We start from the raw sequence: 24991 nt of genomic DNA, 5'->3' as shown, positions 1-24991 counted from the left end.
CGTCCATGCACTTAACTGAACTTTTTAGTTTAGTATGTTGCATGAACACAGCCCATAAAGATAATACACTGAGGTTGCAGTTTAATCACTCAAGAATACAGCTAGTAGTCAAAAGCTGCCTGATGCTAGTGTCCTGTCCCAAGGTATTTTAATATTCGTATAGTTATGTTAAAACCTCAAGTCATTGATTGCTTCTACAATAGAGACAAATAACAGATGAAAGTCTACTGACTCAGGTGAAACTTCCAAATTGATCAGCATGATGTTTTAACAATGCTACAATTTGACTTTTTTTTTTTTAAAAAAAAAGCTACCATACACACACATCATAAACATTGTTCTGAGATTATCTGGAAATAAGCCAGATTTCAGAACAGTGTTTTTTCATTTAAATGGAAATAATTTATTGTGTTTTGTTTGGATAATTTTGACTATTATATACATGAATTTACAAAATATCTCTTGCAGGAAAAGGGGAAAATATATACTTGTCTAATTAGGTAAGAACATTAAACTGTTCTTCAGAAATCCTTACCAAAAATAGGATAAAGTATGAATCTCAAGTTCTCCATATTGTCAGAAAAAAGATCTAACTGAAAAAAATTCTCTAGAATGACTTACGGTATTAGAGGCTACAATGTAGAAAATTAATTTCAGTTGGAAGCATTTCTCAAATTTAAAGCATTTCATGACCATGTAATACTGTATGAAATATATTACTAGTTTTAGTTTACAGAGCAAGCAAGCAAACTAAATTTGGGATGGAGTGGTATTATAATTGCAAGGCTATAGCCTGCTATAAGGCAAGGCTATAAACTGCTCTATATAATAATCAGATGTGAAGAAATGTGAAATAAAACCATTAACACATAGACCAGTTATTTTTGCTTGCTGCTTATCTTTCAAAGTCCTGACCAGTGATCTGACAAGCTTATTGCTTTGCCACATCAGTTTCACCTCATGTTCTTCTAAATAGATGAGTTTAGCATTATTTGTATCAAATAAGGAGTGTGGCAAATAATTGGTTCACTCTTACTTGGCTTTGAGCAGACTTTGCCTAGAATTCTAGGCCTCACACATTTAAAGGATTCAGAGAAATCAGAACAGGTTCAGGGAAAGATGATGAAATCAAGCCCTATGAAGAGGTTGAAAGAGTGGGTGTGTACAGCCTTGAGAAGTTGACAGATGGAGATACAGTGGCATTTTTCTTATGAGATGAGCAGTTATATAAATTAGATAAATGTCACACTCAAGTGACATGAACTCTGAATTCTCATTAGAGTGCATGGTATGAAACAGATGTAAATTACAGGAAGGCAGATTGTTAGAAAAAGTTTTCATTTGACAAGAACCAATTACCTGGAGTGTAGTGGGTTCTCTCTATTGGGTATTTCAGTGAAGTTTAGGTATGCCTCTTTCTGGAATGCCCTAATTTAAATCCCTACCCTGAATAGGCAGTTGAACTTACTGACCTAAATTATTCCTTCCAATACCAACTCTCCCTTCCCAACTTTCATTAAACATGGCAAAATTACAACAGTTCTCTAAAAGTATGTGAAATTTAAAATTAAAACATTTGCTAATCTCACTTTAACATTATTCTTTCAATTAAACTTGCAATTTGTTTTAAAATTTTATGGATAGTGTAAGACAGCAAGTGTGATCTGAATCAAACTCCTGTTGCTCAGTAAATTAGAGGCAGGCAATGTGAATTTCTTCAGATGTTTTAAATCACAATCCCCACAATCCATTGTTGCTTTGCTGGCTGACACTAATGGCAATTGTAATCCACAATGTGTAGAATGTGCCAGATTGCCTGTCAGGGATGAACAGTTTCTAGCACAGGGCATATTAAAAAGCCTAAACATCATTTAACATTATTTTTGAGGATTGTAGTTGCAAAAGAAAAACAACAACAATAAGCAACACAGTCAATCTTTATTGAAAACTGAAGTATTAATACATAACAATTCCTGTTACATAAACGTGCTTTTAAGAATTTAACTCTGAGCTCATCTACTCATTCGATTGTATAATAAAAATGAATTTTACACAATTGGCTCAGAATGGAATTGCCACTCCTATGTGTTGATGCAAAAGATGTGATGCTTTAAACTTCTGGAAGACAACATTGACCTAAACTTGGGAAAAAGTACCAATACAACTGTTTTAAGACAGTTTTTTTTTTTTTAAAAAAAAAGTTATATAAAAAGGAAACCTGTGCCTATTTCATAACAACACTATTACTGGGGCCTCTTGTACTTCTGTTGCATGCATTCCACTTTTCACCCCACAAGGGCAGCCAATAATAGCACTACAATAAAAATCCCACTAACAAATCCATTCTACTAAAAACAAGTTTGTACAGCAGCAAGCTAAGTGAAGCTTCCACAGTTTGCTTGCTAAGTGCTCAAAAGTCGTATCAGATTAGCAAAAGTCATACAGATACCGATGACAGGGAATTGGAAGTCAAACTATTCAGACTATCTTGGTATGTTAAATTGGCTCCTGATATTGGGATGCTCAAATATTTCCATGTCATTTTAGAAAGAGTGCCCATTTCAAATAGCCACCTCAGCATCTCATAAATACCAATGTCTTCAGTAGGCTGAAGAGACAATTCAAAATTCTGATAATACAACCTCTCTCCAGTTACTTGTCGCTTGCTGCCTTTCAATCTCTACTGTCTGGCAGCTTGAACAAGAATTAGATGTTTAATATAAATGCAGCTCTCTTGCCTGCACTGCTGTCTCCCTTTTGTTATTATTCCACGTGGATGAGATTGTTAGATATTTTGAGAAGGAATGACTACACAGAGGAAAAAGTCAAGAGGAAAGGCCAAGTGCAAACAAACTCTATGCACAGGTTAAAAACAAATTGGGGCTCAGTGTTTGCAGGCAGAGACAGAAAGGGAATATGCTAAATTAGCAAACAACCTAATACAGAATGTAATATTAAACTTCACTGTCAGAAAATAATTATCAATACCTATTTTATTTCTTGTCCCAGAATAGACCCTTAGTGGTCCTTAGTGTCTGCTTCATAGTATCAACACAACAATGCAATACAAACTAGTTGAAAATGTTTTGTTCCCCTGCATTTTGACTGTAACAAAATTAACTTACACAACCAAGCAATAAGAATGCTCAGTAGAAATGCATAGGAACAAAAGCTTTTCCTAATAAATTCAAAATTCTCCACTGAAGTTAAAATTACTTTGCAATGGTCATGGAATATTAACTATATTATGGAGCCCGTGCCAAGTTTTAGTCATGAGAGATTAAAAACTCTGCTCTCACTGGGTTACATTTCAGGAATCCAAATAAAGCAAAAAACCTTCTTCCCTCCATTATCTCCATCGTGGCATCAAGACATATTTCGTGGTAATGTATGAGCTTCTCAGAGTATTTCAATGTATGTCTACAGTAATATTTTAGTTATACATTTATTACCTCAATTAATATTTAGTTTCATGTCAGTTGGTTAGCATTAATACCACTGATTACATCTACAAGTTTCTTGGCCAAATATAAAGTATCTGTAGAATGTGTCTATTTTGCTATTTTTTTTAAAAAAAAAAAAGACACTTCAAATATTGTGTTATATAGTTTGAGAATGTCTCCTAAACAATGCCTTCAGTATTATTTAAAAACATAGCCTTTCAAATTAAACTCAGATCTTTTGTTTTCTTTGTTATTGCTGTAATATGTTACTGTATTCCCCTCTAGAGGCTGCATTTGTTTGGAAGCAGCTTGATTGGAGCCTTGTCTCTGCTGCATCAACCTCCTTTAAGGTTTCGGAGGAGTTTCAATGCAACCACATACTAAGAATTAGAGGCTTTACCTCCCCCACCCTCCCATACAGGAATTCTAAATAGGGAACTAACAGCCAGAAGGAGAAAAAAATCCACAATATCCCCTGTCTAATACATCCATTTGAAGTACAAACTTTGTTTCATAGTCATGCTTTTTTAATTATTTGCAACAATATACCAAGCTATATACATCCTCTCATCACTGTGCTTTTGGTTACTTTCCTACTGATGCTATTGGAGGTATGGACTTATCTCCAATAAAATATCATTGCCCCATTCCCCCCTCCCCCAAATTCTGGAAGGTGCAGTAATTTTTGCAAGTACTACTACTCCTCAAGGGACAGCATAGTACTAATCCTCCATTGCAGATGAATCCCATAACACAACTCAGAAAAAAGTGCTCAAAGTCGGATTACCTAAAAGCTGTTACTACGGTATCACTGTATTTAAAAAACCAACCAACCAACCAAGGAAGTATCTAGAAACTGAAAATTGAGAAGAATCAAGTACAATTTATCTTTACCATTTACAAAGTGCTGCATTAGCTATAGACTTCAGGACATTTATATAAAGACATAAGCTTTTATTTATTTTCAACATGTCCCTGGCAAAACTATTTTTCAAAATTCACATCTGTGATAAATGCAAGAAACATTTAACTTTAAAAGCCTGCTACACTGGTTAAGTGTCCGTACTGAATAATCATTAAGTTTAAGGAGCACTCTTCAGAATGATGACAACTTCACAAATGGAGTAATAGCTAAGCAGACCCAAATGGCAAGAATGAATTTGCTTGTTCTATGGATACAGAACTTTCTCAGCTGCAATAAGTGCTAAAGATTAAAATGTAAGAATACATACGATTATGTTGTGTCACTGGCATTTGGATACAAGTGTCATATAATGATCCAAAGAAAATACATTTTAAGTAAAATGAAACCAAAAAAAGAGTATGTTATTGTTTAAACATCATAAGGGCCGTTTCAAAGGGATTTTAGGCACAGAAGATTCTTGCCCCAGAGGAAAAAAAAATAGAATGGTAGTACTAAAATCAGTTTCCAAGTTACATATAAGTAGTTGTAACATCTGATTTAAAAACTTATCATCCCAATGTTAGGATGCTGTTTCACAATTAAAAAACACCAACAACTTGCAAATATTTTACCAATACTATAAACTAATCTACAAATGTTAACTTTAAAAGGGAACATTTTAATCTTTGACTACACTATTTATTGCAGACAGGAAATACTGGGGGAAATAATAATTGGTGCCAATTCAAAGAAAGCCCTTGATTGCTTTTAGCACTGAAATTAAAGCCTAAAATAAAAATTTAAAAATCCCATAATAATTTTGGTACACAAACTGGTTCCAAGACTAGCCCTATATTGCCACAGCATTGACTGAGGTACTTCTACAAAGACTCAAAGCTGTAGGCAAGGAGTTCAGAAGTGGTTCGCTGCAATGAAATACTGCATCTGTTTTCTTAATTTCACTTTTTCCAAATGCAATTTAGGAGGTAAAAAAGTATATGCCCAAGATTATGCCAAAAGATTATCACCAACAAGAATCTTTGTACTTGATCACTTTTGAATTTAGTCCTACTTTTTATGTAAATGTATATTCTAACATTTGCTTCCACACTTGGTTCATATCCATGCTGCAAGGAAAATAAGCCAATAAAATCATTTAATTAGTTTGCTCCCCTTTAATATATCAAAAAGGACATTTTTCTTCAGAATATGTTGAATTCTTTTCTATTGAAATGTTGATATGACTATGCTTTTACAAAAGAAAACTGCTCAAACTATCAATCTGGCCAAGATCAGCCCATTTTTGTTGGAGGGGTGGACCTGAACAAAATTGAACGAAATTCTATTTACCAGCAGTGTGGCAATCATTGACATCAATCACTTAAGACTGTTCTGGGAGGTAAACCATTACATGGATGATTTTCCATCAAACATTCCAATGATGATTAATGAATTAGATAGGAAAAATATCCTAACTGTATTTTTCCTGTATGTTTTTGTCCTTGAGAATGTCCATAACACTGAATCCAAAAAGTGGAAATGGAAAGAACTTACAAATAACAAATGGTTCCTTTGCAAGATTTCTTCAAAGTCATTTTCCAGTCACAGAACCAGAAAGAAAAACACTGCCAATTTTTTCTCCCTTTACCTGGTGACTTAAAAGGTTAACACACTTGCCAATGTAGAATGATGAAAAAAAAATCACTGCCACAATTCTACCTCTTTAAGACCCTGCAAACATTACAACAGTGCATTAGTGATATAAACTGTAAAATACTTTTCGGCTTGTTTGGATTTTGCATATGACAATTTTTGCATCAGTCAGAGCAGGTAGGTTGAGCAAGCTTTGCGAGTTTTAGACATGCATTCAACTAGATATGAATCAATAAATTTATACTCCCTTTAATCATTATAATTAGCTAAAAATTGCAAGACAGTCCACAAAACAGGATTTGCTTTAAGACTAACTGCTGGAGTTCCAAGATGTAAGATATGCAGCACTGGGAAGTCTTCAGTGGAATTAGTGTTTAGCAAAGGATTGCAAGCATTCAGAAGAAACAAGTCCTGGTTGGAGGCATGAAGGCTTCAGCACCAACTTTTAAACCTCAGTTACTTGATTGCATATCTCCCATCTTCAAATCTATATTCAAAAGGAAGAGGAAAAAAAGAGCTAAGCATCCAGTATGACTTTTTGATAGTCCTACATTAGAGAAATCATTACGACTATAAATGTATTAATACTTACACTGGGTAATGGTAATCACCACTGTGGGGGCACATAACTATAGGTTGGAGTTCCTGGAGCTCGATAAGTGGGCATTGTAACTTGGTGGGGGGCTACGGGAGTTGGGGAATGTGTTGTCAACAAGGTACCTGGGGAGGAAAAAATATTTCCATGCTTAATTGCTTCATAATTAGCACTCTTCATTGTTTATAAATAATTTGGAAGTTGGCATAGCCACCAGAATTTGTTACAGAACTTAAAGAAATCAGACTGCCGTTCTGTTTTTGTTTCCCCCGCATTTTGTATCAGTCTTCCATAGCCTATGTCTTACAAATATTTTAGGACTATAAATCCCAATTAAAATGGTATTAAGGCATGGCACAAAATTAAATTCACTTCTTGCATTACCATGTTAAAACTTCTTTCTGCACTTTGACAGACAACCAATAAATAAATATTCTACGAATGAGAATATTAGGAGTCCTCCACTTATGACCACAATTGAGCCTAAAATTTCTGTTGCTAAGTGAAACATTTTTAAGTGAATTTTGCCCCATTTTGCCACGGTTGTTAAGCCAATCACTGCAGTTGTTAAATTAATAACACGGTTGCTAAGTGAATCTGGCTTCTCCATTGACTCTGCATATCGGAAGGTTGCAAATGGTGATCACATGACCCTGGAACATTACAAACATCATAAATATGAGTCAGTTGCCAAGTATCTGATTTTTTATTGCATGGCCATGAGGATGCTACAATGGTTGTGTGAAAAACGATCACAAGTCACTTTTTAAATGCCTCTGTAACTTCAAATGGTCATTAAACGAACTGCTGTAAGTCAAGTAACTACCTTTACTTAGTGTACAATTGGCTTGTGAGGGTCACTGACACAGAAGGACCTGCATTTTAAAATGTGTTTGATTGTCAAAGGATTAGTTACAAGAATAAAAAATGTTAGCGCTATGTGCCAAAGAGATTATCTGTTTACCAATGGTTGTCTGAGAATTTATATGTAGCAGCCAACTGGCCACATTAATAGGTATCAAGTGGTCTATAACAACCGATAGCATATCACAGACTTTTGGAATAAAAGAAAATTCACTTACCTGCAGACATTGCCATTGTGGTCCCAGCCACCATTCCCATGGTGACACCATTTCCTCTGGGAGGTGGAATTGGTGCTGGATACATAGTTGCAGGCATTCCATTGGGCTGCACAACTGTAGTGTGATGGATTACGTGGGGTGGTGCTGCATATAAAGGCTGTGTATAGTAAGTGCCTTGCTGTTGAAAAAAATGGTTGGTTTACTAAAATTCTTTCCAGTACTATTGATATATACTAAAAGGCCACACGGTTTCAAGGAAATGCCATTATTTTATTACACATCAGGTATGAGTCGGACCCTTCAAAAAGGAAAAAAAAAAAAGAACTGATTACTGTTCATCAGTAATAATGAGTTTTCAGTTCTCTCAAAACCATTCCTGATTAACTGCTCAATCAATCTGAACTAATTGGGAAGCACAAGCGTAATTGCATATTAACCAGGATTGCTGGCTTGTATCTCCAAACAAGCCAGAAACAAGAAGCCAACAATCATGTTGTTTGGAAGGCAGATTATCAACTATAAGACAGAATTCACCAAAATTCTGATTTACAATATATGTATGATTAATTATACCCCCACCCCAAACCAGCACAGTGCTAAGAATCTAGAAAATGGCAGAGTTCCACTTGTTATATAATTAACTCAAACAACAAACATACTCTTTTTACCTGTGCATATGGATTCTGCTGTGGATAGGCACTTCGAACTGGGTACACTGCAGTTTGGTAAGGATTGGGCGACGAAGAATAAGGAGGCACTGTACCACTGGTGGGTGAGCAAGAGACTTTATATGGTGTGCCTGGTGTATAACCTATATTAAAAGAGAGCCAACTATAAACTTTGTGTTTCAATAATTTGTAATATTCATATTATTAAACAGTGAGAAATAGCATAATCCATTTTTTTTCTAGGAAGTTTCTAGGAAGAAACTGCAGCCCAACACAAACTATGATTTATTTATTTATTTAAATTTATATGAATACCCATCTCAACATGATAACTATAGGCAGCTAACAGTTAAAAACACAATGTTACAAAATCACATTAAATAAATAAAAATGGGCAGCTGAAAGTTAAAATAAAAACCCTACAATCATCAGTATAATCATCCTGCAGGCTCAGCCCCCAAGCCCAGTGATGGAACCTCTATAACAAGGGTGTCAAACTTGATTTTATTGAGGGCCGCATCAGGGTTGTGTTTGACCTTGGGGGGCCGGGGTGTGTGTGGCCTGCTTGACATCAACTCATGTTGGGGGCACCTGTGGTGGCCCAAGCGCTCTGCCAACGAAAACAGGTTCCTGAGCTCTGTTTTCAGCTGAACGGCCTCCTACAGCCCTCTGCCAGCAAAAATGGAGGTGGGGGGGGCGCACAGCCCTCCTGGGCTCCATTATCAGACACAATGGCCTCCTGCAGCCCTCTGCCAGCGCCCTCCCCGTTTTTGCTGGCAGAGGCATCGTGGGCGGGTCTTTCACTGTTTCCATGGGGGGCCCATGGGCCAGATCTAAGCACCCCGCAGGCCACATCTGGCACCAGACCTTGAGTTTGACACCCCTGCTCTATAAACACAAAGAGAAGAGTAAAATATGTGCAATGATAAAAAAAGTCAAGAAAGTACTCAGCTTTTAATATTTAGAAATGCAAAATAATAAGCACATTGTAAAAAGTATTTTCTATCATTTATTCATCAAATTTTTATGTTGCCTGACTCTCACTGACTCTGGGAGGTTCACAAAATGCATAATAAGTTATGGTATTAAACTACATTCTTGATTACTACTATTGTCATACATTCTGGATTGTTGCCATTGTAAAGTTTGATAAAAAGTATTTACGGGTAGTCCACCAGTTACAAGGGCTCTGGAGACTGGAATTTTCATTGCTAAATGATCCAGTCATAAAGAGCAGCATCACGTGACAACATTGCTTAGTAGCGATAATCCCTGCTGTTGTTGTTAAAATGAGGATCCTGGGTCATTAAGTGAGCATCTCCCTGCAATGTCCTGCTGGCTTCTAACAACCAAGCTAGCAGGAAGTTACAAGTCAGGTGGCTTCGAACTAAGTCAGCAGGCAGATAAGTGGTTGCTGAATGGGAGAGGGAGTGAAAGAATGCATATGTGACCAGGAAGGCATGGCACAAGTGCAGTGGGGCTTAGGATGGCTGCTGCTGGGTGTGGGAGTGTGTGTGAGTTACTGGGGAGGTGTGGCAGGAGTTCTGTGAGGCTTGGGGAGGGTGTGTGGGTGGAGGAGTGTTATTTCAGGAGGGTGGCAAGGCACAAGCTCAGGCACGGGGAAGGCGTAAGGTCAGTGAGGCTCAGTGAAGGTCACAAATGGCAATCACGGGACCATGGACACTATCATACCGTGTTTTCCCAAAAATAAGACCGGGTCTTATATTTTTGGGGCACACCACTTGCCAAATGGTTCAATCATAATCATGTGATGTGGAGACACTGTGATGTTCACAACTTGGAAGATTGATCGTAAAACTCCTTTTTCAGGGCTGTTGTAGCTTTGAACAGTCACTGAACAAGCAGTCAATAAGAGAGAACTATTTGCACTTCCCTGTGTGTATTAGATTATCTTCATTTGAATCTATTGCATTTTTTTTTTTTTTTTTAGTGTACACGGTTCCTCCCTTCCATCCAATTACCTTCTTGTTCTTAACCACTCATATTCCAAATTACAATATGCCATGGTCCTTACCAAATGGCCCCATATAGATCTCTGCCAGTTAATATAGCTTTGGTCAATCAAGGTTTTCATATGAAGTTTTTAGTATGACTGAGAAGGCTGTATTATTTACACTTAGTCAGATCTGTGCCAAAACCAATATGGACAGCAACTGTCAGTTCTGGCAAATTTTGAATAATATGCCACCAACACAACCAAGGCCCAGCTTTACCCCAAGCATGATCACACTATTCCGTGCAAGTTAGGATATTTAATCTAAAAACTAACTTGCAACCCAATATATTGTTGCACACATACCACCAACTTGGAGGTACATACAGTGCAACACTGAACTATTCTTACTGCAGAAGGCTACACATAATGACATTGTTGAAATGCTCTTATTGTTACAATTTTTTTGTTAATATTAAATCAGAATCTGTCTTCCTGTAATTTAAATCCATTATTAAGGATCGTGAGTTCTGAAATATCGGACAACAGTCTTTATCTTCTTCAGTATGACATCCTCTCAGGTATTTGAAGAATACTATTATGCCCCCTCCCCCCCCCCCCCCCCGTGTCTTTGTTTCTCAAGGCTAAATATTCCCAATTTCTTCAATATCTCTTCATCGGTCTTAGTTTCTTGTCCCCTGATCATCCGTGTTGCTCTTCTCTGAGCCTGTTCCAGTTTGTCTGAATATGCAGTGATCAGAACTGGACACAATACTCAAAGTGGGGGCCTGACCAAAGAAGAATAAATTACAACCATTACTTCCTCTGATTTGTAAACCATATCAGTGATACATTTTAAAACTGTATCTGTCTTCTTTGCAGTAACACCCCCCCCCCCCGGCAGATTCATATTCATAAATGAACAATTCCAGTATTTATTTTACAAGCATTATCATCAAGCCAGGTATTTTCCCATCCTATATCTGTGCATCTGAGTTACTTTTTCTAGAAGAACTTTCTGAAGAACTTTGTATTTATTGCATTCTATTATTTCATTTTCTTTCCTAACAAACTACACTCCTGATTTTTTTCCTAATATATATTAGCTACAGTGCTTATTTTGTGCTATCTAAGTTGACAACCATACTTTCTACTTCAACCACACCCAACTTTCAAATGTAATCATTCAATATCCTAATCAAATCAGATCTAAAGGCCAAGGAAGCTTTCAAACAAAGAGTTATTGATGTGGCTGCAATACTTAAATGTGTCACATCTTTGAAGTGGCTGATTCAACACAAATCAGCTTCTTGGTTAGAAAAACGTTTAAGAAGTTACATGTCTCAACATTTCAGAAGAGCTTTCTCTAGAGGTGAACAACTGAACTCTATGACACATGGGGGATTTCATGGAGTCCCATTTGAAGAAAGACTGTGCATTTGTGGAATATCAATCATTGAACTCACTGAACACATTCTTGTCGACTGCAAACTGTTCTCTGCTGTGTACTTAAGACTCATATTTAAAAACAAAAAAAATATAGGGGCACCCAGAGAAACAATATTATTTATTGCAGGGAACTAACCTGCAAATCACTAATAAGACTGCACTCTTCATTTCAAGGCCATTATGAACAAGAGAGATTATCTAGATCAGACTGGGGTTAACTATAGGGGTGATGATTTATTATGAAAGTGTTTTATTGTTTTCTTTGTATTTTTCTATCTGTTTTATATATGATATGGTCAATTGAGTTAATAGTTTCTACAGAACTAGATTGGATCCTATGCAGTTCATTATCTAGTTCATTTTGATGCAGAATTATTGAGGAACATTCTATGTTTTTTAAGCTAGTTCTATACACGTCATACCTTACAGTTCACAATTAGCTTGTTTATCAGAATGTCGTGGTGTCAAATGTTTTGCTGAAGTTAAGCTATATAATGACCACAGTATTCACACAAGCTGTTTAAATTTATCAGAACAATTATCTGGCAAGTACCAGTACCTGTACATGAAAATTCCTTCTATTGTTTTTGAGATGTTTGTAAATATTTTGCTTTACTATTTGTTCTCAATTTTTCAGGTATCAATTCAGACTGAGTGTCAATAATTATACATATTCTCATTTTTGAAGAATGACATCTTTAGTCTTTTTCTAGTTATCTGGCACTTCTGTTTTCTATAAATTAATTTTATAAATGGGGTACTGTATTTCATAAACAGGTAATTTTAATTGGATGTCATTAATGTAACATTTTTATCGTGGAATCACATAAAAATTTCTGAGATACACTTGAAAACATGCATATATACATAGAGGCAGAAATTTCCAAAATTAAGGTTAACTGTAACTTCATTGACAAAGTGGAGAAGTTATGTATGTAAGTGTATCTACTCTTCCCTTTGGCGTGGACCAGTCTTTAATTTACGATTGTTTTCCATCGAAACAATGTTACATTGTTTTAAAATCACAATGTGTAGTTCCATACTGTTATACCAACAACTGATTGAGGACGCCAGTAAGTGGAACAGAATTCAGTTCATGATGCAGTTAGACCAGATACCTTAGTGCATCCTAATTCATACCTAAACTCCGAATACCCTTAATGTACTAATTCCTTGAACAATCATCAGGAATACTCAAACTTAGAGGAATACATTGGGAATACATCAACATATACAGGAAAACCTGCACTGTTTTCTTCCTGATAATGGCCAAGTTTTGATCTTATGGGACAGAAAAGAAGATTGAAAAGTTCTGATTATTCCAGTTATTCCATTCAATCCCTTAGGGCTTCCAGGAAAGTCCACCCTTGCCAAAATGATTCCTCCTTGTTCTTTGGCCATTGTGTACTTGTGAATCATGGCAATCAGTGGCTGTCATGCTAAACCAAAGAAATTATGGTGAATGTATATCGAGGGCAAAATGGCTCTCAAGGATTATTTTAAAGTATCGCTGGTTTGATGAAAGAATGCTGCTATGGAGATGATCGTAAGTGGGCTTTAGTTTGGCCTGCCCTGATATGACAACTGGCTACTTTGGATGGGAACAAGGATATAATCCAGTTTAAAGTTCAATCTTGTTCCTGACATCTTTGCCTAAAAGACTATTTTGTCAGAACTTAATACAATGCCCAGTGGGAACTTCAACTCAATATAAAACTTGCATTAACAGGAGGCATTCCATAATTGTAACAAAAAGAGGGCTAAAATAGCAAGGTACTCCATCCCTGCTCATAGTTTTAAACTGCTCTCTCCATATCATGAAAAAGAATGACTCTGGGCTCCTGAAAATTGGCTGTATGCTCCTATTATCAAAAATGTAGTGAAAAAGCTATTCTGAAGACAATGCCCATATCTATCCTTTCCAACAAATAATTTGGGGACTCAAATCCCACTTACCAGTGGTGAAATTTGAATAGGTTTGCCACTGGTTTGCTGGTGTGCGCATGCACAGTGCGCACCAAGTGCACACTTGATGTACACATGTGCAGAAGTGTGCGCATGTGCAGTGCACACCAAGCACACACTGCATGCACACAAAACACACACTGCACGTGTGCATACACAGTATGCACCAAACGCGTGCTTCACACGGAAAAAGGAGGCTTGGGAAGGTAAGTAGAACAGTGGGGCGGGGGAAACAGCTGTGCCGCGCAATTTAGATTCACTAGAAAGCAGGATTTCCTGCTTTTTAGCAATTTTAAATCGTGCGGCACAGCTGATTGTCGGAAATACCAGTTGGTAGGAATGGGTAACTTTTTTTTACTACCTATTCGCCTGAACTGGTGCGAACCGGTAGTATTACACCACTGCCACTTACATATAAGCATAGAGCTGTTCCTCTGAGAGTTACCATGCTTTTCTAAACTACAAGATGGACAAATATAACTAATAAAGAAATATACAGCATATTATGACATTTTTCTGCTGCCTTTGTGTTTGACATTTTCAGACATAGAGATCCTGTATTAAAGTATTAGGCTACTTAGTGATTATGTGTCACTTATACTATCACAGATGTCAACATATTCAATATTTGAAATAACTTAGTTTACATTACTGAATGCAGTAGTATCATATACCTGTTTGGAATGTTGGATTTGCTGCAGGATATATATTAGGAGAATAAGCAGGAGCAGCAGCTGCATAGCCCATTGGGAATCCAGCTAAAAGGAACAGTTGAAAGTTATTTTCAGATGTATCAATATTGTACTTGTACTATTATCCAACAAACATAATACTATATTATTTAATGTAATTTCAATCCATAACCAAATAATAGTTTATATTTTGTTATATAAAATATATCATTTCAATGCCTGAACTATTTAATTAGCTCATTGATGCGTTTCAAAAAGAGCCTTGCTCAATTGGATGCCTTTGCAGCTATGGCTTGCAACTCAGAATTCCCAACAATGGATATGCTATGGAATGCTGAGAACTGGTTCACACATCTAGTGGAAACTGACATTGGGGAAATCCGGTCAAAAATCATCTTTTAACATCTGCAAAAACCTATAGTTTATTGTCCTAATTCTTGTGGAAAACAGTATCATCACGACTTTACATTTTCCATACCAAATAGCATATATTCCAAAACTCCTATTTTAAATTTTCATACCCTGTTAAAAAGAAGTTGATGGCACGCTCCCAAGTCAATACTTTCTTGAAAGCTACTCAGCTATTCCAATATAGAACTCTCAGATATGCTTGGAATTAGGGGAACTGAGTCCCAATACATCTTGATGCTACCATGTTCAGGAAGACTGTAATCATTCATGCAAACTCAATTCAGAATTGTGATAATCATAGCATCTGATCTGATTAATAAGAAATCACAACAGAAAGTTTTATGAGTTTAAGTTACATACCTGGATATCCAATTCCTTTGGCATTTGCAAAGGGTACCCCAGAAGATCCAGGACTATAAACAGGATTCATGATTTCAATAACTGAAGGGGAAAAGTCACACAATTAGTAGACTACAATGCTTTAACAGTATGAATTATTTAAATCTGCTCTCTTCTCTACTATGAATATGAAAATACTAAAAAGCACATCTCTGAAAAAAATATTTGAATACCTAGGTAGTAGTGCATCCTGTATTCACAAACAAATATGATTGTGAAAATACTGATATTTGAATAATTTTATATGTACCAGGTAGATTAACTGATAATATCTCTAACAATGCAATTCTGAGACTGATATTTATTCAATCAGATTTCAACAGGACTTACTCTCTCATGACAACTTAGATATAGGGATAGTTATAAATATTTGGGCTTCATAGGACTTCATAACTGAAAACAAAAAAAGTGCTTTACTGGGCAAGCCTATAGTAACTCTCTACAGCTCCTTAGAGCAAACACCTTTTTTTGAAGCACTTTGTGCTTCAGCATGGAAGGCAGCCATCCAATTATAGAAAACAAGCAAATGCTTCAGTAAGTTCCAGAAAGGTATTGTATGAGTCCCAAACATGCTCCAAAGTACCTTTCTATATCTGAGTCCAAAGTACTGAATTTTATTAAATATTTGTATAAATTAGTAAACTTAAAATTGTAAACGAGATATTTACAAGTACATTTCACATCAACAAGTAAGCAATTCCTATAATCTGCAAGATTACAGTTGCTATAAAATACTTTTTTAGGAATCGGATTATGGATACTATATACTACCGTACTATTGGCCATCAACCAGTTTTAAGACACAGGAAAGCCTGTGTGCGCCCATATACATCATATAACTTAACTTGAAATACAACTACTGTTCCAACACAGAACTCTCTATATTAATATAGTTGTCCTAGTTATGGTTAATGTATCACTGAAATATTTAAAATTTTATAGAGTCACAAAAGCAAAATGGATTTAGTTATCATGAAATAAATTTTATTAGCTAATTCTGAACATACTATATGTAATAAAATTAGTATTCCATAATATTTTATACTCCACTCTTTAGAAACATTGTCTGTAAATATAATCCTTAATATATCCATTTGTGTTATGAAATCAGAGAACTTCTGTTCCACTTGGAGCTTTCTGCTCATCCGTTAAGAGCAAAATATTGCTTTTTTCAATTATGCTAATCTCTCTCTCTCTCTCTCTCTCTCTCTCACACACACACACACATTTCTATCCATCATTTTATTTCAACAAGAAGCTGAGCTATTAAATGAAAAAAAAAATACTGTATAAAATAGATTTCAAATTACTTAATGTGCATTATACTTTTATTACTATAGTAGACAAGTAAACCGCCTTTTAATTTTTTGTCACTACCAGGTTTGCTCAGAATTCAGCAAAAGCAGCCTGAAGAAGTACATAGCCAGACTTGGAATGTTAAAATATAATTACACACAATTAATTATGAATTCCACTGTAATGAGACCTAATGTTTACATATGATTAATATTGCAGCCAGTAAGAAGATAAATTTAACTTCATTATTATCAATTTAACATTCAGATGAAGCCATGAACTTTACTATGAAATCCGGGTCAGCTAAGAACTACCAATATAGCCTTAACTATAATAAGGTGTCTATTTCCTCCATTTTTGTTATGGAAAAAACATTTCTAGTACTTCAGTGATATGGCAGCAGCACAAATTATGAAATAAAGGAATTATATTAAATTTTGAACAAATAGGTTTTAATTAAAAAAAATACAATACAGGTAGTCCTTGATTTACAAGCCATTTTAGTAACTATTCACAGTTACAACAGCATTTTAAAAAGTGACTTATGATCATTTTTTACACTCACAACCATTGCAGTTTCTCCATGGTCATGTGATAAAAATTCAGATGCTTGGCAACTGACTTGTATTTATGACAGTTGCAGTGTCCTGGGGTCATGTGATCACCTTGACCTTCTGACAAGCAAAGGCCATTGGGAAGCCAGATTCACTAACAACTGTGCTACTAAATTAACAACTGCAGTGATTCAATAATAATTGTGGAAAGAAAGGTTGTAATATAGGCAAAACCCTTTAGATTTGCAACAGACATTTTAGGCTCAACTGATCGTAAGTCAAAGACTGCCTGTATTCCAAGTAGGGGAATCAACTGTGCTTCTATTTTGGAATTAAATCATACTATTTAATTGGGGAAAAGGTCTATTCCTACCAGCTACCAAACCAAGCTGATATTAAGAGCTTTTAATACCAAAGGACAGATTTACAAAAAAAAAATTCTTCCTCCATCAAGAGATGTTGAATACAGCACTGAATTATCTCTTACAAAATTAACTATAGCTAAGACAATACTGAATCAGTGAATTATAGTATATCTGATTCACCAGGCTGCATTAGCAGAAGTTTTCACATAGCTTTCAAAGGCAAAGAATTTCATTAATTTTGATGCAATTACTGTGTATTTAACAGAGACTAAGTATGTTTTCTCTAGTTGAAGTTTTAGCTGGCAAATAACTTCAAATTTCATTGTATTTAGAAACAGAGTTATAAACACTTGCTCAAGAATTCAACATATTTCTAGACAATTACAAATATACAATTATACTAAAATATTCATATAACTTATCCCAGCTAATTTATTTTTAGAAGCAAATGTTACACAAAACATTTAAAAGAGGTGCTTTGCAAAATAAGTTGCCATGAGTGAAGCACACCCCTCTTTGAAGCATTAAAGCAGCTTTATTCTCAGCTCAACTGCTTCAAAAGCTTTCCCACTGAGTGCAGTAACATGACACAGTTGCTTCAATACTCCAATCATTCCAGAGAATATAGGTTCTTTAACTTTTCTGAAAGATGCTTAGCTTGTATCAATGTACTCTCCAAGATGCTCCTTTCAAATGCTTTACAGTCCTATTAAAAACTATACAGGACAAGACAGAACCCTGCAAAAACCTCAATGACAGAGACACATAATGGATCAAAAGTGTCCAAAGTCTTATCTTCTGTTTGTTCTGGGCCTCTCAAGCGCCACTCATTCAAATGTTTAATAATACAGATGGCCTTTAGTGCCAAGCCACGAGAAATTGCACTTCAGCCACCCACAGTCCAAACTCTGGTAAGATAACTCTATGGTACCCCAAGACTTTTGGAACCTAGTTACCAGTCTCATTCACACTTATTTAAGTATATAAAAATAATTTTGGTGCTCTGCATTTTAACCACAAATGAATCAACTGTTGGGATTTTTCTTCAATGTCTCGCTGTAAGATATTACAATGACCTCTGTACATTAATATACAGAAACAGGGAGAATGTTTGGATGACTGTTCTATTGGCCATAAAACCATAATTTAGGTCCCTTTGCAAGGAAGCTTGAATTTTAAAAAATCCTACACACAAGAACTACTCTGGTTAGTTGCTCCCTTCCACATTAAGTATTATGAATGTTTTAATTTGATAGCAGCAAAACATCCAGCATCCAATATGCATAGATACCGACTGCTGCAACTTGTAATACTTAAGCAGGTGAATCTGCATTTTTAAGGTGGAAACTAAAGCTGAAAATAAAACCCATAAATTTTATAGTAATTAATCAAAAGTGTATTATTTAGATACTTTCACATCACTATAGACTCACAGGTTGCTTAAGTTTCATTTTCAAAGATCAAATTCTTTTGTAGTTTGCATCCGTATATAACACTATGGATGGTATTTTATCTGAAAAGCATTTCATATGATTGATTTTAATAGACTTCAAAGCAGAAACACTTTTTGGGGGAAAAATCAAGGGGAAGAAGCTTTTTCCCCCTAGTAACTTGAAGCTTTCTAGTCTTTAACTGGAATGTACAAGCAGTTGAAAAAGACATAATCTTGGCCAGTCATTTCATTTTGAAAGAAAAAATAAGGAGTTAATATATAAGGCTATAAAAATGACATACATTTGTAAGGAATTATGTTTATTCAGGGACTTAATTTCCCTAAGAAAAAATTAACATGATTTTTGAAAAACCATTGAGTTAATTTTCCCCTACAGGGAGAGGATGCCACACAGCTGTTTTGATGTCATAATCTAAAATGTACAAGAATTTCCAGTCCTCCACTTTCAGAGCAGGACACAAAACAAATAGCATTGCCCAAGTTTGTTCTATTAATGGCTGTAATCATACAACACAATGAATCAGTGTATCAACTACTTTTGTTTCGCACAATGTGTAAACATAGTATTGAATCTAGTTTAATTGGTCAAGCAACTGGACAAGAAATCATGTGTATGGAGTACAGTCATTATTGTTAATTTTAATTTTAAATTCTAGTAACTGCCAGTAGTTTAATATTAATCTTAGTATTAATTTAATCAGCTACACAATTCATTTTATCAGCTATTTTGATAGTGAATTAGAATAACAAATGGCAACAATCTATAGCAATCTAATCAGTTACTTATACATTCTTCACTTTACAAACATCTATGGATGAAGCTGAATAAATGGGATGTGTGCACTAATTGATTTTACACAACTTGCTCATGATTTTAATTTTGAAAGACCTAAGTTAAGACATTTCGGTCTTCAAACTATATTTTCAGAAAGATGCATTCCCCCCCTCCCAAATCATTTGAATATATGACCAGAATATATCCAAATTCTGGGTAAAAAATAAAACACGTGGAGATTCCACTTAAGAAACGTATTTTATGCAGCTGGGCTCAGACCAATTGGAATGCTTATGAACTAGTTCAAAATGGCCATGTAAAAATGCCAGAACCTTATAAAACAGATGAGTGTTGAAGCACCTACACTTCAAGTTTAGTACACCCAACATATAAGAGCATGCTTTTGACTCTCAACAAACATACAAAATACACACTTGAATACAAATGTTTTAATTCTTATGTAATTTTTTTTGGTCAACACTGAAATCCAGATTAGATTCAATTGCTCCCAGATTTATTCTACCTCCAAGTAACTGTTCTCCTGCCTCACCTCCCAGTTTAGTATCAAAAGCTGCTGTCCCCCCCCCGCCCCCCAAAAACCCCACCCTTTAACAGCAGCCCCTCCAATAGGAAAACAACCCACAGGTCTATCTACACCCTTTGCAAGCATCGCTTTGCAGACCCAAAATGAGATGCAGAGCTGGAAGGCCAAGAGACGTGAGGGGCAAAAGCGGCTGCCTCAGAAACGGCACAAGAGCGCCCACAAACGCGAGGTCTGCCGCCGAGGCCTCAGCTCGGCCAAGCATCCCTTGCCGCGGGGCCTTGTGTGGAGAGACCGCCACGCTGACGGGCGAGAAGGCCGGGAGCAGAGGAGGCAATTCCCCGGGCCGACTTTCGTTCGGGGATGCCCCCCCCCTCGGCAAAGGGAGCCGGCCCGAAAACGACCTGCAGCCCCCCCCCCCCTCCGGCAGCGGTTAGGAAGAGGGGAGGGGAGGGGCCGAGGTGGCGCTCCCTCCCTCACTCACCGAACAGCAGCGTTTGGTCGCGGCGGCCCCTGCCCGGCTGTCGCTCTCTCGCTCTCGGGGCCTGAGGCGGGAGCAGGCCAAGCCTGGGCGAGGGCTAGTGCCGCCGAAAGCTGCCGCAAGAACGAATCCCTCCCGAATGCGCCTCGCCGTCTCGTTCTCCTTCTCTTTTCTCCGGAGAACTGCGCAGCAACCCAGCGGCCCAGAACGTCACATCCGCTCGTCGGCTGTGTGCAAAGGACGGACGATGCCCGCATACGTATGAAGCCCCCAAAGGCGAGCCAAGAACTGCTGTCACATGCGGGAGGGGAGAGAGAGAGAGAGAGAGAGGGACGCGGTTCCCCTAATCACGTGGCCTGAGTGGGGTTGGCGCCCTGCCTGTTAATTGCGAATGGAATCTTCTTTTTTTCCCCCTTCAAAACAAAGCAAAAGAACTTCGAATTTAGAAATGTGAGAATTGTTCCTGTGTGATAAATTAGACTCGTGTTCACGATAATTCGGGCCATAATTTTATGCACAGTTAGATGCACGTTGTAATAAAGAGTCCAAGAGGCTGCAGGTTCTTTAAAGGGTTGTTTATATATGCAGAAGTCAGCTTAAAATGTCGACCCGTGAAAAGGACATGCCGGGGTGTAAATTCTTTAGGGGTTCGTTGGTTTAATATCTCGTTCAGGAAATTTTAAGTAAAATACCGGTAGTTAAGGATCCGTAGTTAGCTAAATAGATAAATGAAGTGCTAACTAAGTAACATCATCAGTGAATAGATAAATCCATTGCTTTGAAGATTAACTGTTGAAATTTAACTACAAAAATATACATCCAGAACAGGGTGAAATCCATCAGGTTCTGACAGGTTCTGGAGAACCAGTAGCGGAAATTTTGAGCAGTTTGGAGAACCGGTAGCGGGAGAACTGGCAAATACCACCTCTGGCTGGCCCCAGAGTGGGATGGGAATGGAGATTTTGCAGTATCCTTCGCCTGCCACGCTCACCAAGCCACACCACGCCCACCAACCCCCCCCCAGAACCGGTAGTAAAAAAAATGGGATTTCACCACTGATTCAGAACAATGGCTATAAACATTGTTTATAGTGAACATAAACATAGTTAACCCATTATAGTCACAGTTACACAAAGTCTTGTTATCAGAAACAATTGCAATATTCTGTTGCAATATGGAAAAACCACCTTAAATTTCTGTAACCTAGAACACACTTTAAAACAAAATATGCATGAAACAAGAATCTCAATAAAGGCTGCACAAAAATGTGTCTTATTTGATAGAGAAGGGTATAACAGTATTTTACTTCCAGCAAAACTGAAAAAAACATTGAAATGTTTCAGTTCCATAGCTCTTCACCTATTATTCATCAATAAGATGAAATAGCTAAAAGTAAAATGTGCACATTAAAAACATGTGCAAGGATGATTCTGAAGTCCTTAAACTTAACATGGATAGACATTTAAGTTAGTACAGTAACAACTCCCCCCCCCCATCTATCAAAACTCAGGGGTAGATTTATATTATAGAGAAATGGATGCAAAACTAGAACGCTATAGTTTATCAGTCAATGCTTTATTTCTGGCTGAATGAAAAGTATCCCTGTAAAATTATGAGTTGCCAAAACACAGGAAAGTGCAAATGGAAGTATTCCTTGTTTGAGCTTTTTACAGTGATCTTACAAGGATTGCAGCATTTAAAAAAAAAAATTCAGGTGCCTCAAATGGAAGCTCTGCAGTTTTTGTCATGAAAGCCACAAATGTGAAGAGAGAAGAAAAATGACATATTCCTGCACTTTCAAACCATTAGAAGGTTGTGAGTTGGCCACACTCAAAGAACTATTGGGCCACCAATACATAATTGGTCTGCAGCCCTTTGGGATATGGTACCACAGGGCATAAAACTCCTAGTTTTGCCTGTCATGGTGCATCTTCCTCTCCCAAGGCTGCAAACAAAGCCTTCAAATTCCCCAAGGCTTCTTTGTGTGCAAGGAGATAATTGTTTTATTATCCTGGGCCACAGCCATCTACAGGCATGTAACCAGGATATGTCTCAAACTGTATCATTTTTTCTATAATCTCCATTAAGGTCTGGATAGTGGGGATGTGCAGAAATGGACCTAATGCTAGAAAGCCACATTGAAGCTCTGGACACAGAGCTCCTTTTGGGCAAGCTTTCAAGTGCCACAATTACTCACATCTGCTGCTCCTTTTATAGGAATCAGCTGTGATGCTTGATGTAGTAAAACAGCCTAACTTAGTACTGCCCTTCATATTTATCCTTGTCAATCAATATAATAAGTGTTTGCAACCAGAAGAGGGAATAAATATGATGGCACTCACATTTTCATCAGCCACAGGCAATCTTGTACTAAGACAGTGTTAACATTCAGCCTTCCCAAGGCACTCTGCTAAGTTCCTGCACTGAATACGTATGCTGCTTTGCCTAAAATGTTATCTCCAAAGATAATTGTCTGCATGGAAAGACATCCATTGGTCTCTGGGCTTTCCAGAGGCAAATAACATTACCTCCAGGTACAACATCATATCATGTTCTGGCCAATAAAGCATTGATGTCAATGCATGCATTCATTCATGTGATTATCAGTTTCCTACATGAGATTCAAGTAGATTTGCTTCTAATTTTATCAGTCTGAGTGGCTTGTTGATAGCTGTATATAGAAGTAGTTATAGCAATTATAGGCCTAGATGACTGCAGTTGTGCGTGTTTAATAGCCAACATGTATGTGTTTGTTGGATGATAGCTTTCTTAAGCAGCAGCAATTTAAACAGAATAGAATAGAATACAATAGAATACAATGTAATTTTTTATTGGCCAAGTGTGATTGGACACATAAGGAATTTGTCTTGGTGCATATGTTCTCAGTGTAAAAGAAAATATACATTCATAAAGAATCATAAGGTATAACACTTAATGATAGTCACAGGGTACAAATAAGCAATCAGGAAACAATATCAATATAAATTGTAAGGATACAGCAACAAAATTACAGTCATACACTAATAAGTGGAAGGAGATGGGTGGTGAGAATGATGAGAAGATTAATAGTAGTGCAGACTTAGTAAATCAATCAAGTGTTGAGGGAATTATTTGTTTAGCAGAGTGATGGCATTCGGGAAAAAACTGTTCTTGTCTAGTTATTCTGGTGTGCAGTGCTCTATAGCATCGTTTTGAGGGTAGGAGTTGAAACAGTTGAAACCAGTTTTAATGTTAATATTTGTTGTTTTAATTGTTTAAATTAGTGTTTTATTGATTGTAAGCCACCTAAAGCTGCCTCTAAGTGAGATGGGCAGCATATAAGGTAAATAAAGACTGTACCATAAAATGTCTTCAAGAGACACTTATTGATTGAAAACAGGATTATCTACACAGAAGCTGGATGTGTATATTACTTCAGTTTTTCAGAAGAACTTTTTCTGGGGCTAACATTGGCAAAAAAATGTTTGTCATGGTAGTTGAAGAAATAGCATTCTGTTCCTCCACCTATTTATGTTAATACAATTTTGGAGCAAATGGAAATCGTGTTTTCCTTGGGGGCTGTTTCTGCAGATGCTATTTTAATGTAGATTGCTATTTGAGTGCTTTTTTGTGTGATATACTAATATTGTAATTACTGCCCAATTTCATATTTTATACACACTGATCTGTATAGTTGTACTCTTTTACTTCTTAGGACTTCAATATTCGCAAGCATGTCCAAACAACAGTAAACTGTTAAATCACTGCATATTATGCTCAGCACTCACTTTCTCTTATATGATTCTATGAATTTTTAATATACTGCCTTTGATTGTAACATTGCTGTAGAAGTATTTTTTCCAACAGTCATTGCTATCACAAGAAGCTGTTTATGTGAAAATTTTACATCTTCCTTTAATTAATTAATTAATTTACAATTAATGCTTCATAATATTACTTTTTCCCTAACACATATTTCTGCCACTCATTACATTAACAAAAGAGAGCACTGCAGATCTGAGTTCACTTTGAGCATCCTTCATTTTGGGGAGTTAGCCCATGATTCAAGTGCTACATATAGCCTCCTGGCACTATCCCTTAGCCGATAATTGTTATAATTTCCTCTTGGCATAGTTTGTTCCACTTCAGTTGAGATAGGAATAAAGGTTTGGCAGGGAAGTGTTGCAGAGCAGTACTTCTCAAACTTGGCAATTTTAAGACCTATGGACTTCTGCTCCCAGAATTCCCCATCGATGCTGACTAGGAATTCTGAGAGTTGTAAAGCCACAGATTTTAAAGTTGCTGAGTTTGAGAAACTGTGTAAATGGTTTC

General features: G+C 36.6%; 1 protein-coding gene across 2 annotated transcripts; it reads right to left on the bottom strand.

The window, feature by feature from the left end:
- Positions 1-1919: 1919 nt before the first annotated feature.
- Positions 1920-20902, bottom strand: FAM168B (family with sequence similarity 168 member B). Of its 2 annotated transcripts, none has more exons than XM_070946540.1 (7): positions 20684-20902; positions 15177-15257; positions 14388-14471; positions 8346-8488; positions 7678-7855; positions 6593-6720; positions 1920-6487 (listed from the first exon to the last, which is right to left on the bottom strand). In XM_070946540.1, the coding sequence occupies exons 2-6, from the start codon at positions 15244-15246 to the stop codon at positions 6608-6610; spliced, it is 588 nt and encodes a 195-aa protein (XP_070802641.1). In that variant the 5' UTR covers positions 15247-15257; positions 20684-20902; the 3' UTR covers positions 1920-6487; positions 6593-6607. The 2 variants fall into 2 exon arrangements, with proteins under 2 accessions (XP_070802641.1, XP_070802642.1); XM_070946541.1 differs by having other exon boundaries at positions 7678-7834.
- Positions 20903-24991: the final 4089 nt, after the last annotated feature.

Source organism: Pituophis catenifer, unplaced genomic scaffold (assembly GCF_029215685.1).
Source record: "Pituophis catenifer annectens isolate HBS135680 unplaced genomic scaffold, rPitCat1.0.hap2 SCAF_6, whole genome shotgun sequence".
In the NCBI taxonomy this organism is placed as follows: Eukaryota; Metazoa; Chordata; class Lepidosauria; order Squamata; family Colubridae; genus Pituophis; species Pituophis catenifer.
Note: the sequence above shows the minus strand (reverse complement) of the source record. Positions and strands in the feature narration are given on the sequence as shown.

Excerpts from the sequence above, each read along its gene's own strand:
- FAM168B (XM_070946540.1), bottom strand. The coding sequence starts at position 15,246 with ATGAATCCTGTTTATAGTCCTGGATCTTCTGGGGTACCCTTTGCAAAT. Across the intron at positions 8,489-14,387 it reads AAATCCAACATTCCAAACAG|GTTATACACCAGGCACACCA; the intron begins GTATATGATACT and ends CTTTTAATATAG. Across the intron at positions 6,721-7,677 it reads CACAATGGCAATGTCTGCAG|GTACCTTGTTGACAACACAT; the intron begins GTAAGTGAATTT and ends TTTCCTCCCCAG.